This window comes from Bombina bombina, chromosome 4 (genome assembly GCF_027579735.1).
Source record: "Bombina bombina isolate aBomBom1 chromosome 4, aBomBom1.pri, whole genome shotgun sequence".
In the NCBI taxonomy this organism is placed as follows: domain Eukaryota; kingdom Metazoa; phylum Chordata; class Amphibia; order Anura; family Bombinatoridae; genus Bombina; species Bombina bombina.
The window spans coordinates 547,071,100-547,086,977 of NC_069502.1; the positions used below are offsets into that span (position 1 = coordinate 547,071,100).

A 15,878-nucleotide genomic window follows, 5' to 3' on the forward strand; every position below is an offset into this window, starting at 1 on the left:
GTGACAAAACACATCAAAAATACATTAAAAAAAAGTACAGTTACACTCATAACAACACTACTTAATAAAAATGATTAAAATAATATATTGCAAAAAAAGTTATAAGGACTCAAAGATATGAGGTCTCAGGCAGGCAAAGGGCTTTAAAAAAGATACATACATATCCTAATATTGATATGTATGTATTTATGTGTATGTATATATATATATATAAATATATATATATATATATATATATATATATATATATGTGTGTGTGTGTGTGTGTGTGTGTGTGTGTGTTTATATGTTCATATATATGTATTTATATGTGTATGTATTTACAGACATATATACACATATAAACACAAATACATATGCACACACACACACACATTATATATATATATATATATATATATAGACACATATATACTGTAATTGCATTAGAGCCCTTTGCAGACAAATAGATGAAAACATGAAAAAGCATATTTATACAATATTCATATTTACTAAAGTGTTATACTACATATTTACTGTAAATATTTCACATTCCAATTATCTGCACATAGCAGAATATGTTCTACGTATTTTAAAATAGTTATTTATATATCTGTATATATATCTATATACACACACACACACACATATATATATATATATATATCTCAAAATAACAAGAGTATTGCATTGAGCAATGATACTTTTTTATTGGACTAACTATATATATATATATGCGTGTGTGTATGTATAGATATATATACAGATATATAAATAACTATTTTAAAATACATAGAACATATTCTGCTATGTGCAGATAATTGGAATGTGAAATATTTACAGTAAATACGTAGTATAACACTTTATTAAATATGAAAATTGTATAAATATGCTTTTTCATGTTTTCATCTACTTGTCTGCAAAGGGCTCTAATGCAATTACAGTATATATATATATATATTACTGAAATACCATCAGATATATGTAGCAATATGTATTTATGAATAAATAGAACATATTCTGCTACGTGAAGAACAATGGAATGTGAAATATTCCTATTTTCATGTCGGGTTAGTGTACTTGAGAATATGCGATCGGGATTGCACGCGAATAGAGTGTTTTTTCCTCCCTTCTTTTCCTCTATTGAATTCTATGGAGGAATATGCTAATGTGGTTATGATATTCTAACTTTTGTTTTTTGCGTGCGTTGGGTTAGTGCGCGAGCGACAACTTTTTACTTTCAACTTGTAATACGAGCGGTACCTGACGGACTTCTAGCTGGCCCTACATAGGGAGATTCGCCTGCAATTTTGAAAAAATTATATTGATATTTTACCTTTAATTTCTATAATTGCCTCATACCATTTGGCTATTAAATGTATCTTAAGCTTTTGTAGCTTGAAACATTTATCTAACCGAGACCATTTCCATTCCCATTGAAATCTCATTTTTAAATCCCAAATTAAATGACACACTTGGAGATAACCAAAAAAAAATAATCTTTAAGTGGTATATTGAATTCTTGTTTTAAAAAGATTTAATAATTATTTTCTGACTCTTCAGCAACGGATATAGATACTTTAGATCTATTAAAAATAAATGAAAAATAAAAAGCCTATTTATAAAAAATGTAAAAAAAAAAAAAAAGCTTGGAGACTAATGCATTCAGTTGTATGAGATCTTAGATGCAGTACAGCATATTGACAACTGGTTGACAATACATATATAAAAAAAAATAACTGTCTTTTACCTTGGATATCGTCATTGAAGGTACAGTAATTATTACGATACTTATTCAGAAGGCGAAATGCGTTGGCATTAGCAAAATCTTCAAACTGAATTAAGCAATTCATACCATATCTAAAATGAAACAAAAGAAACATGTTAGCAATAGAGTGCTAAGTGGTATTGATTTAAATATACATTACTATACATACCCATCCATTATTATACATCTGTTATTTCCATTTTTTTAAACTAAATTTTTATTAAAAACAAAAGGCAATCAACATGGCATGTTATAGAAATACAGAGCAGTAGTCCACATCTTTTACGAACTAACCCATGATATACTATATGGCCAAAAGTATGGGGACACCTCACTATTACACTTTTATGAGCTTGTTGGACACTATTATGTAGTCACCCCCCCCCCCCTTTGCAGATATACACAGCCACAGCTCATCTGGTCTTCTGGGAAGGTTATCCTCAAGATTTTGGAGCGTGTCTGTGAGAAATTGTCCCCATTCAACCAAAAGAGGATTTCTGAGGCCATGAACTGATGTTGAATGAGAAGGTCTGGCTTGCAATCAGCTTTACAATTCATCCCACGTGTTCAGTGAAGTTGAGGTCAGGGCTCTGTGCAGGTCACTCAATTCACACCACACTTATCTCGACAAAATGTCTTCATAAACCTTGCTTTGTGCACAGGTGCACAGTCATGATGTGGCTGCAATTTTGGAAGCAGTAAATTATGTAAAACATCTTTGTATCCTGTAGCAATACGATGACTCTTTAATGGAACTAAGGGGCCTAGCAAAAACCATGAAACACAGCCCCAGACCAGTATCCTTCCTCAACCAAACTTTACAGTAGGCACTATGCTTTCTGGTAGGTAGTGCTCTCCTGACATCCATCACACTTCTTCAATCAGACTGATTTGTAGTGGTGGTGCTGACCTTCTCAGAGCCTCCACAAGTAGGTAACCACTTCAATGGACCTCGAAATGGAGAAAATACTGCAATACAGTTTTGCACAAATCCTGCACTAAAAGCAATGTACTCAATGGAAGTCGTAGTAAATTTTGTAATATTTATCAAAGAATTTTAGCAACAGAAATACAAAAAATAAAAAAGTAATGATTTAAAAACAGTTCTATGCATTTCAGCGGTACAACCCCCTTTCTCAAGAGCAAATCAATTCTTAAAAAGGCTCTTTTATTAAGAACAGATTTGCTCTTGAGAAAGAGCTATTTTATATATATATATATATATATATATATATATATATACATACACATACATACACACAGTATATATATATATATATACACATATACCGGTATATACACATACATAAACTATATATATTAGGTCACTGCACTGGAGGAGAAGAAGAAGTCACTTTATTAAAATTAAAAATACATGGTTGGCATCACCAACATGGGGAATAGTCTGAAACATGGTTAGAAGCAGCAAGCGCATGCAAACACATTTCTGTCTGTCATGTACACCTGTGGTGATGTCACAAGGGCGCAGGACTACTTGCTTGAGACAGAAAACCAGGGGCTGAGGGAGATGGCTTTAAAAGCCAATCTCTCAGGACCCAGGTCACTTACAGGGACCCCTGATATGAAAGAGGGTCTACACTTTCAAAAAAAGTGTAAAAATGGCAATTACTTTCAGCCGCATTTAAAAATTCTGTTTAACCAGAGACGGTTTCTAACAGAGCCCCCTATGCTCCCCTGTTTGTGCTAGTTGGACAAGTGATCCCTCATTTGAAAGGTTCCACTAGAAGCAAAGTGATTTCTACTGGTGATGGAGGGGGGGGGGTTACTACGGAGCCCCCTGTATGATTTAAATAGAGGGGGTTCCCCTGTTTCATATAAGGGGTTAAATCCTCCTCTCTTTTTCAGGTGTTCACCCTGGCCCAAGTAGACAGCTGTGCTGTTCTGGAAAAGGGGGATACCATTCCCTCTTCTTAGGCTTTCCATGTGCAGCTGCAATCTGTTACAAATGTTTTTTCAAATCACAACCCTCTTGATCACACTGTTCACTTTACTGTAGTGCGCTCCCACAATGGATAAAGAAGCTGACATTGTCATGTCAATCAAAACACAACACAACTACAAACACCTGTACCCTACATACTTATATTAACAGATGGGCACTACATCACCCTGATTCTGAAAATAAATCAATTTTTCCAGTACTTGGTTATATAAAGGGTTATCATTCATATTAATATTATCTAGAAGTGGAAGCATTTTAATCTGCTACATTAGAAACATATCTGAGCACTAGGGCAGTTTGTAAAACTCTCTTTTTTCATCCAATTCACACAGCCATTTTAAAACTGTTCTTTGTTAAGTTCAGTACTAATCATAAATTCAGCAATAGAGTTATCACATAATTGTATAGAGAAATGATCAAGAATAAATATAAATAAGTATTATTTTGCAACATTATGCATTATGATATCACTTATAGTTTAATGAAGATTTTACATTCTCAAAGCTCTTGTCCTATTCAATATATATGTATCTAGAGTCAGGCTACAATACACTTTTGTTCCAGTCTCTCACACACAATTCATGCTTTTCAATTGTATTTTTTTTTTTTTTTTTTTTACAGACAAAGCTATTAGGATTGATTTTTAGGACTATTATGGTTAGAGAACCCACCCATTATTGGAATTCTTAAATGGACATGAATCTGGTGGAAAATTGGAAAAAGCTACGAAACTGTACAATGCAACAGTAGAAAGGCAGTTTATATTTTAATGAAAAACCTATATTTTTTATTTGATTGTGATAACTTCAAAGGTTTTTTGTTATTTTAATTAGAAGAATAAAGTTGTCACAGATTTTTCTAAATCAGGGTGAAATTGTAAGTTACTATTTGTGAATAATACTCAGGTTGATAAACTGGTGCTATTTACCAAATATAATACAGAAAAAAACACAAGTGCTTAATCATTTCATAAATGTCCAGCAATGCAAACAATGCAAAATATTTTTGTTACAAAAATAGGATTTTTATATGTCAAATGCCAACATGGTATCTGCATATGCAGTACCTGTCTATTATATACAGATTCTGATCTAATGTTTCCATTAGGATAACAAACTATGCTTATATGGCAATATTGTCGATTACCTTTGTAATAAACTATCAGTTTGGGAATGATTCACATTTGCCTGTTCTAACCAAGGTAAATTGCTTGTCAGGAATTAGTTAATTTAAACAATGTTAATTCTGATGTTTCTTAAAACAACATAATTTATACTTACCTGATAAATTCTTTTCTTTCCTGGCATGGAGAGTCCCAGAATCCATTCTATTACTAGTGGGAATTCAACTCCTGGCTACCAGGTGGAGGCAAAGAACACCCCAGCAAAGCTTCAAGTATCCTCCCACTACCCACAATCCCCAGTCATTCAGCCGAGGAATTATGGAAAGAGAAGGAAACACAAGGGGTATAGAGGTGCCTGAGGTTTAGAAAAATGACAAAATGCCGTCTTAAAAAAAATGGGCGGATCGTGGACTCTCCATGCCAGGAAATAAAAGAATTTATCAGGTAAGTCTAATTTATGTTTTCTTTCCAATGGCATAAAGAGTCCACAAATCCATTCAATTACTAGTGGAACTAATACCAAAGCTAGAGTCCACAGAATGAAAGGGAGGGATACACAAGACAGGCGAACCTAAACAGAAGGCACCACCGCTTGAAGAACTTTCCTCCCAAAAGAAGCCTTAGCCAAGGCAAAAACAAACTTTGGAAAATTTGGAAAAAGTATGCAATGATGACCAAGTGGCCACCTTGCAAATCTGTTCCATAATTTTAAAAGGCCCAAAAGGAAGCTACAGCCCTAGTGGAGTAAGCAGTAATTTTCTCTGGAGGCTGCTGTCCAGCTGTCTCATAAGCCAATCGAATAGCACTTCTAAACCAGAAGGAGAGTGTAGAAGATAAAGTGGCCTTCTGACCCCTCTGTTTACCAGAAAAAACAAAAAGAGTAGAAGATTGACGAAAATCTTTCGTAGCCTGTAAATAGAACTTCAAAGCACACACAACATCCAGATTGTGCAACAACCGCTCCTTCTAAGAGGAATGATTAGGACAAAATGAAGGAACAACAATTTCTTGGTTAATATTGCAATCTGAAACCACCTTAGGTAGAAATCCTAATATAGTACGGAGAACCGCCTTATCCGCATGAAGAATAACATAAGGAGAATCACGCTGTAGAGCCGAAAGCTCTGAAACTCTACGGGCAGAGGAAATTGCCAGCAGAAACAAAACCTTCCAGGACAATAACTTAATATCAACAGAATGCATAGGCTCAAATGGAGCCTGCTGCAGAATGTTAAGAACCAGATTAAGACTCCAAGGAGGAGCAACTGACCTAAACACATGCCTGATGCTAACCAAAGCCTGGACAAAAGACTGAACATCTGGTAAAATTGCCAGATGCTTCTGCAGAAGATTCGACAGAGCTGAAATCTGACCCTTTAGGGTACTGACTGATAAACTCTTCTCCAGGCCCTCCTGAAGAAAGTACAGAATACAGGGAATTTTCAACTGACTCCAAGAAAAACCCCTATATCCGCACCAATGAAGGTATTTACGCCATACCTTATAATAAATCTTTTGAGTAACAGGCTTACAAGCCTGAATCATAGTCTCAATAACCTTCACAGAAAAACCTCGTCTGGACAAGAGTAAGCGTTCAATCTCCAAGCAGTCAGCTTCAGAGAGACTAAGTTCAGATGGAGGAAGGGACCCTGAAGTAGAAGATCCTTCCTCAGAGGCAATTTCCACGGGGGAAATTACGACATCTTCATTAGGTCCGCAAACCAAGTTCTGCGAGGCCACAATGGAGCTATTAGAGTCACCGAAGCCTGCTCCTGTTTGATACGAGCTATCACCCGAGGAAGGAGGGCAACTGGAGGAAACAGATAAATTAGACCAAAGTCCCATGGCACTGCCAGGGCATCTACCAGAGCTGCTTGAGGATCTCTTAATCTTGCTCCGTATTTTCGAAGCTTGGCATTGAGACGAAATGCCATCAGATACATCTCCAGAACTCCTCATTTGAGGGTTAACATCGATAAAACTTCCGGATGGAGAGCCAATACCCCTGGGTGAAACTTCTGCCTGCTTAGATAATCCGATTCCCAGTTTTCCACCCCTGGGATATAAATGGCAGAGATTACAATTGCGAGACTCTGAAGAATGCAAGTCACCTCCTTCAAAGATAACAAGCTCCGAGTTCCTTCTTGGTGGTTGATATACGCCACAGAAGTGATGTTGTCCAATTGAAATCTGATAAACCGGACTAAACTCAGTTGAGGCCAAGCTGTTACAGCATTGAGAATTGCTCTCAATTCTAGGATATTTATAGGGAGGGCAGAGAACTCCTGAGTCCAAAGTCCCTGAGCTCTTAGGGACCCCCAAACTGCTACCCAGCCTAACAGGCTGGCATTCGTGGTCACAATCTACCAAGAAGGTCTCAGGAAACAAGTGCCCTGAGACAAATGGTCTTGGGAGATACACCAAGACAGAGAAATCCTTGTCCGAGGGTCTAAAACTATCCTCAGAGAGATCAGAGTATTCTCCGTTCCATTGATTGAGCATACATAACTGTAGAGGTCTCAGATGGAAGCGAGCAAATGGAATGTCCATGGATGCCACCATGAGACCAATAACTACCATGCATACTGCCACTGATGGACGAATAGAGGACTTAAGAGAACAACAGGTCTCCAGAAGCTTGAATTTTCTGACCTCTATCAAAAAAATCCTCATAGATACTGAGTCTATGATTGTCCCCAGAAAACATACCATGGTATTTGGCACCAAGGAACTTTTCCCTAGATTCACCTTCCACTCATGAATAGCTAACAGAGAATCTGTATGGGATATTGCTAACTGAAAAGATGGCGCCTGGACCAAGATATCATCTAGGTAAGAAACCAGCGCAATCCCTAGAGATCTGGCCACAGCCAAAAGAATCCCTAGAACCTTTGTAAAGGTTTGAGGAGCAGTGGCGAGGCAAAAATGTTGATCCAAAACCCTGTGGATAGGTACATGAAGATACGCATCTTTTAGGTCTATGGTGGTCATAAACTGACCCTCCTGAACTAGAGGGAGAATACAATGAATAGTCTCCATTTTGAAGGACGGGACCTTGAGAAACTTGCTGAGAGACTTTAAGTCTAGAATGGGTCGAAATGTTCCCTCCTTTTTGGGAACCACAAAAAGATTTGAATAAAATCCCTGACCCTGTTCTGCTAGAGGAACAGGGATAATCACTGCCAGAGAGGACAAATCCCTTACACAGTTTAAGAAGGCTTCTCTCTTTACCTGCTTTACAGATTTATATTAGGAATCTGTCCCTAGGGGGACAAGACTTGAATCCTATCCTGTATCCCTGGGAGACTACATCCACTGCCCAAGGTTCTGGAACACCGCGAATCCAAGCCTGCTGAAAGGAAAGTCTGCCCCCTACCTGATCCAGAACTGGATAGGGGGCGGCCCCTTCATGCTGACTTAGCATCAGCGGAAGGCTTTCTGGATTTCTTACCCTTGTTCCAGAGCTGGCTAGCTCTCCAAGAAGTCTTGGTTTGCTCAGATTAAGAAGATGAGGAAGATCTCTGTCCCTTGAAGTTACGAAAGGAATGAAAATTAGAAGTCTGACGACCTTGGGTCTATTCTTATCCTGTGGTAAAAAAACTCCCTTTTCACCAGTAACTGTGGAAATGATCTCTGCTAGGCAAGGTTCAAATAAAGTCTTACCCTTAAAAGGTAGAGACAGTATCTTGGATTTGGAAGTCACATCTGCAGACCAAGACTTTAACCAAAGGGCTCTGCAGGCTAGTATCACAAAACTAGAAATCTTGGCTCCCAGCCTAACAACTTGCATACTGGCATCACAGATAAAAGTATAAGCCAGCTTTACACCCTTGATACTATCCTGGATCTCCTCTATAGTAGTCTCCTCTGAAATAAGATCAGACAATGAGTCACATCAATAAGAGGCTGCACCAGCAACTGTTGCATTACTATCAACTGGTTGCCACTGCAAGCCCTGATGAAGAAACATCTTTCTTAAATAACCCTCCAGTTTCTTATCCATAGGGTCTCTAAAAGAGGAACTATCTTCAAGAGGAATAGTAGTTCTCTTGGCTAAGGTAGATATAGTGCCCTCTACTCTAGAAACATTGCACCACAGATTTTACACTGAATCAGCCACAGGAAACATCTTTTTAAACACAGGAGACGGGTTAAAAGGAACACCTGGCTTCTCCCATTCCTGAGATATAATGTCAGAAATGTGATCTGGAACAGAAAAACCTCCACAGATTTAGGTTTGACATCAAAAACTCTATTCAGTTTATTAGCCTTTTTAGGAGCCTCTTCAACTGTTTCAGAGTCATCCAAAGTAGCTAAAACCTCCTTCAAAAGTAAACAGAGATGCTTTAGTTTAAATCTAAAATTAACCTCCTCAGAATCTACTGTACTAGGAACTGCAGATTCTGAATCAGAGCTCTCGCCCTCAGAAGCTGCAGAGGAATGATCCTCGCTAGATAACTGAGAAAGACTAACCAAATCAGTCTTGGGGGAATCAGAACCCAAAGAAATGTTCTTAGATTTCCTCTTCCTTTTACCAGAACTAGGTAAAGCACTTAGGGCTGCAGAAACTGCAGAGGTCAACTGTGAAACAAAATCTTTAGGCAAACAAACACTCCCAGAAACTGACTGAGAGGAACCGCAGGGCACTGCATGTGAATCTGTCAAAGACTGGGACATGTTAATAGAAGGCTGAGACAACCCTGAACAGCATTATACTAAGAAAAAAAAGGCATAGATAAGGAATCCTTATCCTTAGATAATAAAACCTTATTAAGGGGAACAAAATTGCACAGGAGGTATAACCTGGGCATCTGCACAATAAAGACATTTATCAAATGATAGCGACAGCTTGGGATCGGTATCCATAGTAAATAAAATAGCCCTTTATTTCCCTTATACTCTAATTTCAATATAAAATAGAATAAAATTCTAAGTAAAGATAATTAATAAAACGGCACCTCTACACCCCAGCCATGCTGGAGAGACTCACCCAACTGGTAACCAGGAATCCAATCCACACCAACAGATAAATTCTATTCAAACTGCAGATCCTAGAAAGCTGCAAATATCAGAGAGAATCAGGCAGAAAAAAAACGATCTAATGCCAGAAAATCCGGTCTGTCCCCTTGAAAATCCGGCTTCCAAACAGCCGGCTAGAAACAAACCGTTCTGCACTCAGGAAGTAACTGAGCGGTCACATGACCTCAAATTCAAAAGTGAGATGCGGTAAAAAGAACTGCCAACAACTTCTTTAAAGAGATATTACCCAAACTAAATAAAAGTTAAACGTTTGCAAACAAATCCCCATAGCCAAAATAAAAAAAAAAACTTCACATGACAGAATAGTGCCCTGAACTGCTGCCCAATAAATCCCCAATCTTTAAACGGGATATTCAGTCCCATAAGGATCCACATTGTTCTTCAAGTACCCTTTTTTTAAAAAAACAAAAAAACAATGAACCCCTAAGTGCTGCATCCTTATCACCTAGAAGGTAAAATCACTTACCTGTGGATCCGCTGTAGGGCAGAATGTGACAGAATCCTCCTTGACATAGACCTGTAGATAAAGAAAAAACAACCCTGGTTTTCTATATAGGGGTAGCAAAAATGTTGGAAGGTAAGTAAAGACACCTTTCCGTCTTCAAAATGCTAAAGGCCACCATTACTCTTACTAAAGAGAAATACATGGACACAGCATAACTACAATTCTTGCTTGCAGGGAAAAGTACCCATTAAAGGATTAACAACTTGATTTCTTTAGATACCTTCTTCACACATCACCAACAATGTTACACAGGCAAAGAATAACTGGGGATTGTGGGTAGTGGGAGGATACTTGAAGCTTTGCTGGTGGCGAGGAGTTGAATTCTCACTAGTAATTGAATGGCTTTGTGGACTCTCCATACCATTGGAAAGAAATTACAATTAGATTTCTTATACGGATTCCCACAGATTTACCCCATAATAATCATCAGTAGAATGGCATAATTCATTATTTTTAACTATCATAATTTAATTCTAAGAGAATCAGCATTTGAACGCTAGTCTTTCTATTTCAAATGCAGCACTGGAAAAATAGAAATTAGCATTTGTTCTATTACAATCATTCAATTGGTAGAAACAAATTTAAAGGACAATTATTTTACCAATATCATATTTAGACTTTCACCCATCCCTAAAACAGTTCATATGGGGTCTCAAATAGGCTAAATCTATATAACAAGCATATTTCAAGTGCTTTTTTAATATGTTTTTCCCTAATAACCTTAATTAGCTCTGGAAAGTGAACAATAATGAACAAAACAAAATTAATATCTTCTTGACATTTGGTATAAAAAAAGCATTTTAGTTTAAACTGTAGTACAATTCATTAAATATAAAAAGAAGTGAGGTCTTCCTCACAGTTAAAAAATATTAAATGAATAAGAACAAACATCAGTTAGTTGTCTTAGCCACAAAAAACACCACCCTAACATGCACTATTAAAAAAATACCTACTAAAGTAAATATTTCCCTTTCTTACATACAGATTTATTTCCACTATGTAAGCTCAATTTTTCTTACATACATAATTAAACACGGTGAGCAAAATAAAATGAAGTGGTTATTGTTATTATTGTTTATTTATAAAGCGCCAATATATTGAGCAGCACTGAAATTTTAAATATACATTTATGGAGTACAACAATCAGAAGGCAATTACATAAATTGTAAGGGTAGAAGGCCCTGCCATTGAGTCACATAAAATAATTGACAGGACAGGTGGACTCATGAACTTACATTCTGAAGGAAGAAAATGGGGAATTTGAGGGAGAGGGAAACGGAACTAGTAGAGACATTTTAAAGTAACCTGTATGTATCCTTATACAGATATGTTTTTAAGGAACACAACGTTTTTGAGACTAGAGCAAGTCTGACTAAGCAAGACAAGGAGTTCCATATGATAGGTGCAGTTCTAGAAGAGTATTGCAGACAAGAGTGGAAGTGATGAGAAATGAGGAGAGCAGTAGATCTTGTGCAGAGTGGAGAATATTTGAAGACAAGGACAGAAATATAGGAGGGTGCAGTGCTGGTGAGAGATTTGTATATTAGGGTCAAAATTTTGAATTTTATTATTGAGGCCAGTGGAGGAAGCCAGTGGAGGTGTTGGCATATAAGTTGTTGAAAATAAGTGGTCGGATGTTTAAACATGTTAATTACAAATTGTACAAAATTAGGGGGGCGGAGCCAACTACCGAAGTAACCAGACGTCTATCTGTCGAGCTCTCACTATAAACCTTGCTATTTTCACTAATAGAAACTTTATTCTCCTAAAATTATACTAAAAAATATAATCTCAGAGACATCCTCATTATATCGAGAGATTCAGTCCTGTTTTATTTTGAGAAAAAGCAGCCGGCAAATGTCTTATAATACGGCCATGCGGTAAGACCTAACATCCTCCCTACAGTCCTGGACTATAAAATTCTTTCCCTAAAAATCTTGGTTCCAGAGGCAGTCGCTTCTATATTGTTTCCAGAAGAAGAATTAGGACTACAATTGCTTTCCTAAATCTAGGCGACTGGAAAACATTCAATCCCTAGCGACGCCGCCATTATGGAGGCTATGGAGGCATGGGAACAGCGTACCCTACAACTCATTGATAGTCACTACCAGAGCCTAAAAGAGGACTTCACAGCCATACTGTCTTCGCTAACATCTTCGCTGAAGCATGTGGAAGACCATACCGACTCAGGACAGGATGATGTTACTTACGCCATCTCGCTAAACACAACCACGGAGACATTTGACACTCCCCTGGGCAGACCTGAGCTGAATCCTCCATGCTGCAGGCCTAGAGGGACACCCGACACAGACCTTCTATTGCCGGAAAACATAGAAGCGGAGTTGGGAGCGGAGGATGTACCGAGCGCTGCTATTTCTTCTATGCGGGTTGTCCCCTGCACACTGCGCGACCTTCCTCATCTAACCCAGCACCCAGGTACTGTCACAGAGTATGGGGAATCCTTGAAGTCTATGCAGCCTTTTTGCCCAGGCATGACTGGCAATGGAAACGAAGATTGGACCCCAGAATATGCCGCTAAGGGCTACAGATCCCTAGAGCTCTTACAGTATTTCTCACCTGCAGCTTTTGCGGAGCCAGAGCTGTTGTTACCTTCACACGGTGAGGTCCGGTCACTAGACTTGAACATTTCTGACACCCTCCATTTATGGGGACATTTTTGTAACTACACTAAGCCACTTGGAAAGCGCCAAAAGGGTATAGGATGACTTTTTTTTTATTTGTAGCAGAACTTAACAAAACTGGCACTGAAATCCTTTGCAGAGTTACCTCTTATCGCATTTGCTCTCCACAGTCTGGCTTCCATTGGCTTACAAGCCTTATATTCCATTAGCTGTTAATTTGCATTGGTTTTATTGTTAATGTTTTTTATCTTTAGATTTATAGTTACTACCCCCCATGTACTTTATTGCCCTCAATGTTCTACAGCCTTATTGCTGAATTAGTCTGACATTGACTTATATGTGCTCACAACTATCTACATAAGCAGCGTTATATGTATTGATACTGTTTAATCACAGAGAGTCTCCTAATAAGGGTCAATTACCCTTCCCACACTGCAAAGCAGGTATCCTACCTATATGTAACTAGGCTGAGCATTAGAGATATATGTATAGACTGTAATACTATTTCCCCAAATTAAGGTCAATTATTACATTACTATTTCAACTAGGCTATTTGATATTAGTATGCTATGTGTTGTTACATAAATATTTCTGAACAGAGTTCAGTGTATAGGTCTTATCCCCATAATACTTAGCCACTGCTATGGATTTGACACACCTCATTATCAAGCATTGCACAACATAGCTACTCCAAGATAGCATTCTCATAACTATAACCAGTATATATAAGCTAGCAGCTTTAGTAGCTCATTTTAAGCTCTACAGTAACAAAGTATATGTCCATGATGATGGGTTTTTTTTTGTTGTTTTTTTTTTCTTTCTATCCAGGCTTATTAGGTTTACAGCTTCAGTATGTGTGTAACTTTTTCTTTGTCATACTATGAGACAGTTTCCCTATTCATATAGTCCATATATCTCACATAACTCCCTAGTGAAGCGCTGATGCAACACCACCATTAACTAGCCAGACCTTAACATATCATCTTCATCAGCCCCCTTCTCTCCTATCACTCCCTTTTCTTATTACCGAACAACAAACATATCTCAAATTATAAGGAGTAACTACCCACAACATGTTAGCTAATCTTATGTAACATTTTCTCGTGATGGAGTGGGCAGTGATTTACAGACATCCCGGGGTCTCATAGAGCCCTATGTACCTATAGCCAACCTATGATGCCGACCTAACCATGAGACACCCGAACCTATGCACATGGTAGCACAGTTGCTTTTAACGCTCAGTTGAATCTGTGGCATGTTTGTGCATTTTATAGGATACTATATTTTCTACATTATGCTATGTTGGGTATACCTTTGTCTGAGTGTTTACATCAGATAACATACGGCATATATTAGTTTTCCTCTTCTCATACATAAGCCTACGCGTAACTACCCCTTTAAGAGATACTCCCCCCCTTATGTTTATGGGACTCATACTAGTAACACCCTAACCCAAAAGTCACTACTAGCAACTGGGACCCTAGCTAGCTTGCAGGTTAAAATATATATCATGGTCGTACTATTTTTATTGTAATAACCAGGGAACTATTGCAAATAACAGAATTTTAGTTTTCTGGAGACAGACTTTACCTAGATGTTATATGTCTCTTTTGCCCCCCTCCTAAGCGATATATTTAGTTGTGTGGATATCTGTTTTTGTTGCCTAAATGATGTGTTATTTTATTTTATATGTTATGTGCTATCATTATTAGTGACTGTATGGTTGTCTTCCCTAGTTTCTCTATGGTCTTGCCCACATTATTAGTACATATTATGTGTTCCGGTAGAGCCTCTCTCCTCCCTTTCCCGCTGGTATTTACTGCCAGTGGGTCATATCCCTCATCCTTTTTCCCACATGGCCTATAGGTGGCACTCCCCTAGGAGAGGGGCTCACCCGGCGGCCCCCTAGGCTTCAAATATTCTATTGTCCCCCCTCCACATAATATAATATTGCAGTGTGCAATTTCTGTTCATCTTATAGTAAACAAACTTATTGGCATTAAGTGTTGGATTAAGATTCAGCTGCTTCCTACTTATCTACCACCCCTCATTTGTTTTTTGTTTTGTTTTTACAAACAACATGTCCTTCCTTTTAAACCCAATATATTGTAACTATATAACATGACCTTTACTAACTATTCTACCATCCGGCTCTTGTCCGCTGTACTCCTTTATCCCCCTCCTCGCTAATTTGGTCCAAAAGCGGCCAAACAATTGACTCTGAGTAGCTACATTAGATATAACGTTCACGACAACACTTGGTTCGCATGAGACCAACGCTGTAGCTACTCCTCTTTTAAGCTTAAAATATAAAACTGAAGTCTCAATCCCTTTAGTCCAAATCTTTGCTAATGCCCTCGATGGACTGGATTCATCTGCTCCTTTTGTTTACCTCTATTGCCCAATCAACTCCTTCGCTTTGACATACCTCCAGCCAATTTTAGCTTCCTTTTTTCATTAAGAATCTTCATCAAATTCTGTTCTTTAACCTTATTAATGCTCATTAGGTTGACATGACTTATACTGTTGGCTGGGCAATATATATATATATTTATATTTGTAATAGCAATATATTTGTAATAGCACTGTATTCATCTTATTTGTCATTGTTTTTGGATGTATCACTATTGTTACATTGTTTATGAAAAAATTTATTTAAAAAAAATAAAAAAAAATTGTACAAAATTATATCAAACAGCTCATACCACAAATTCATATTTTTGCTAGAAAAAGGAAAACATAATCAAACCATTAAGCATGTATATCTTACTTTTATAAAGGTGTGCAAAAACCATCACAAAAAACCTGATCCTTTTTTCCTCATGTGTTTAACTAATATATTCAAAATTTCCATTTAC

At 37.5% G+C, this 15,878-nt stretch overlaps 1 protein-coding gene across 1 annotated transcript in view; it reads right to left on the reverse strand.

The window, feature by feature from the left end:
- ME1 (malic enzyme 1) overlaps window positions 1-15,878 on the reverse strand; it is an 809,599-nt gene that overhangs the window by 277,421 nt on the left and 516,300 nt on the right. Inside the window, exon 7 of the mRNA XM_053710486.1 lies at window positions 1,730-1,839. Within this exon, the coding sequence (XP_053566461.1) occupies window positions 1,730-1,839 (110 nt within the window). The remainder of the gene's footprint in view (window positions 1-1,729; window positions 1,840-15,878) is intronic.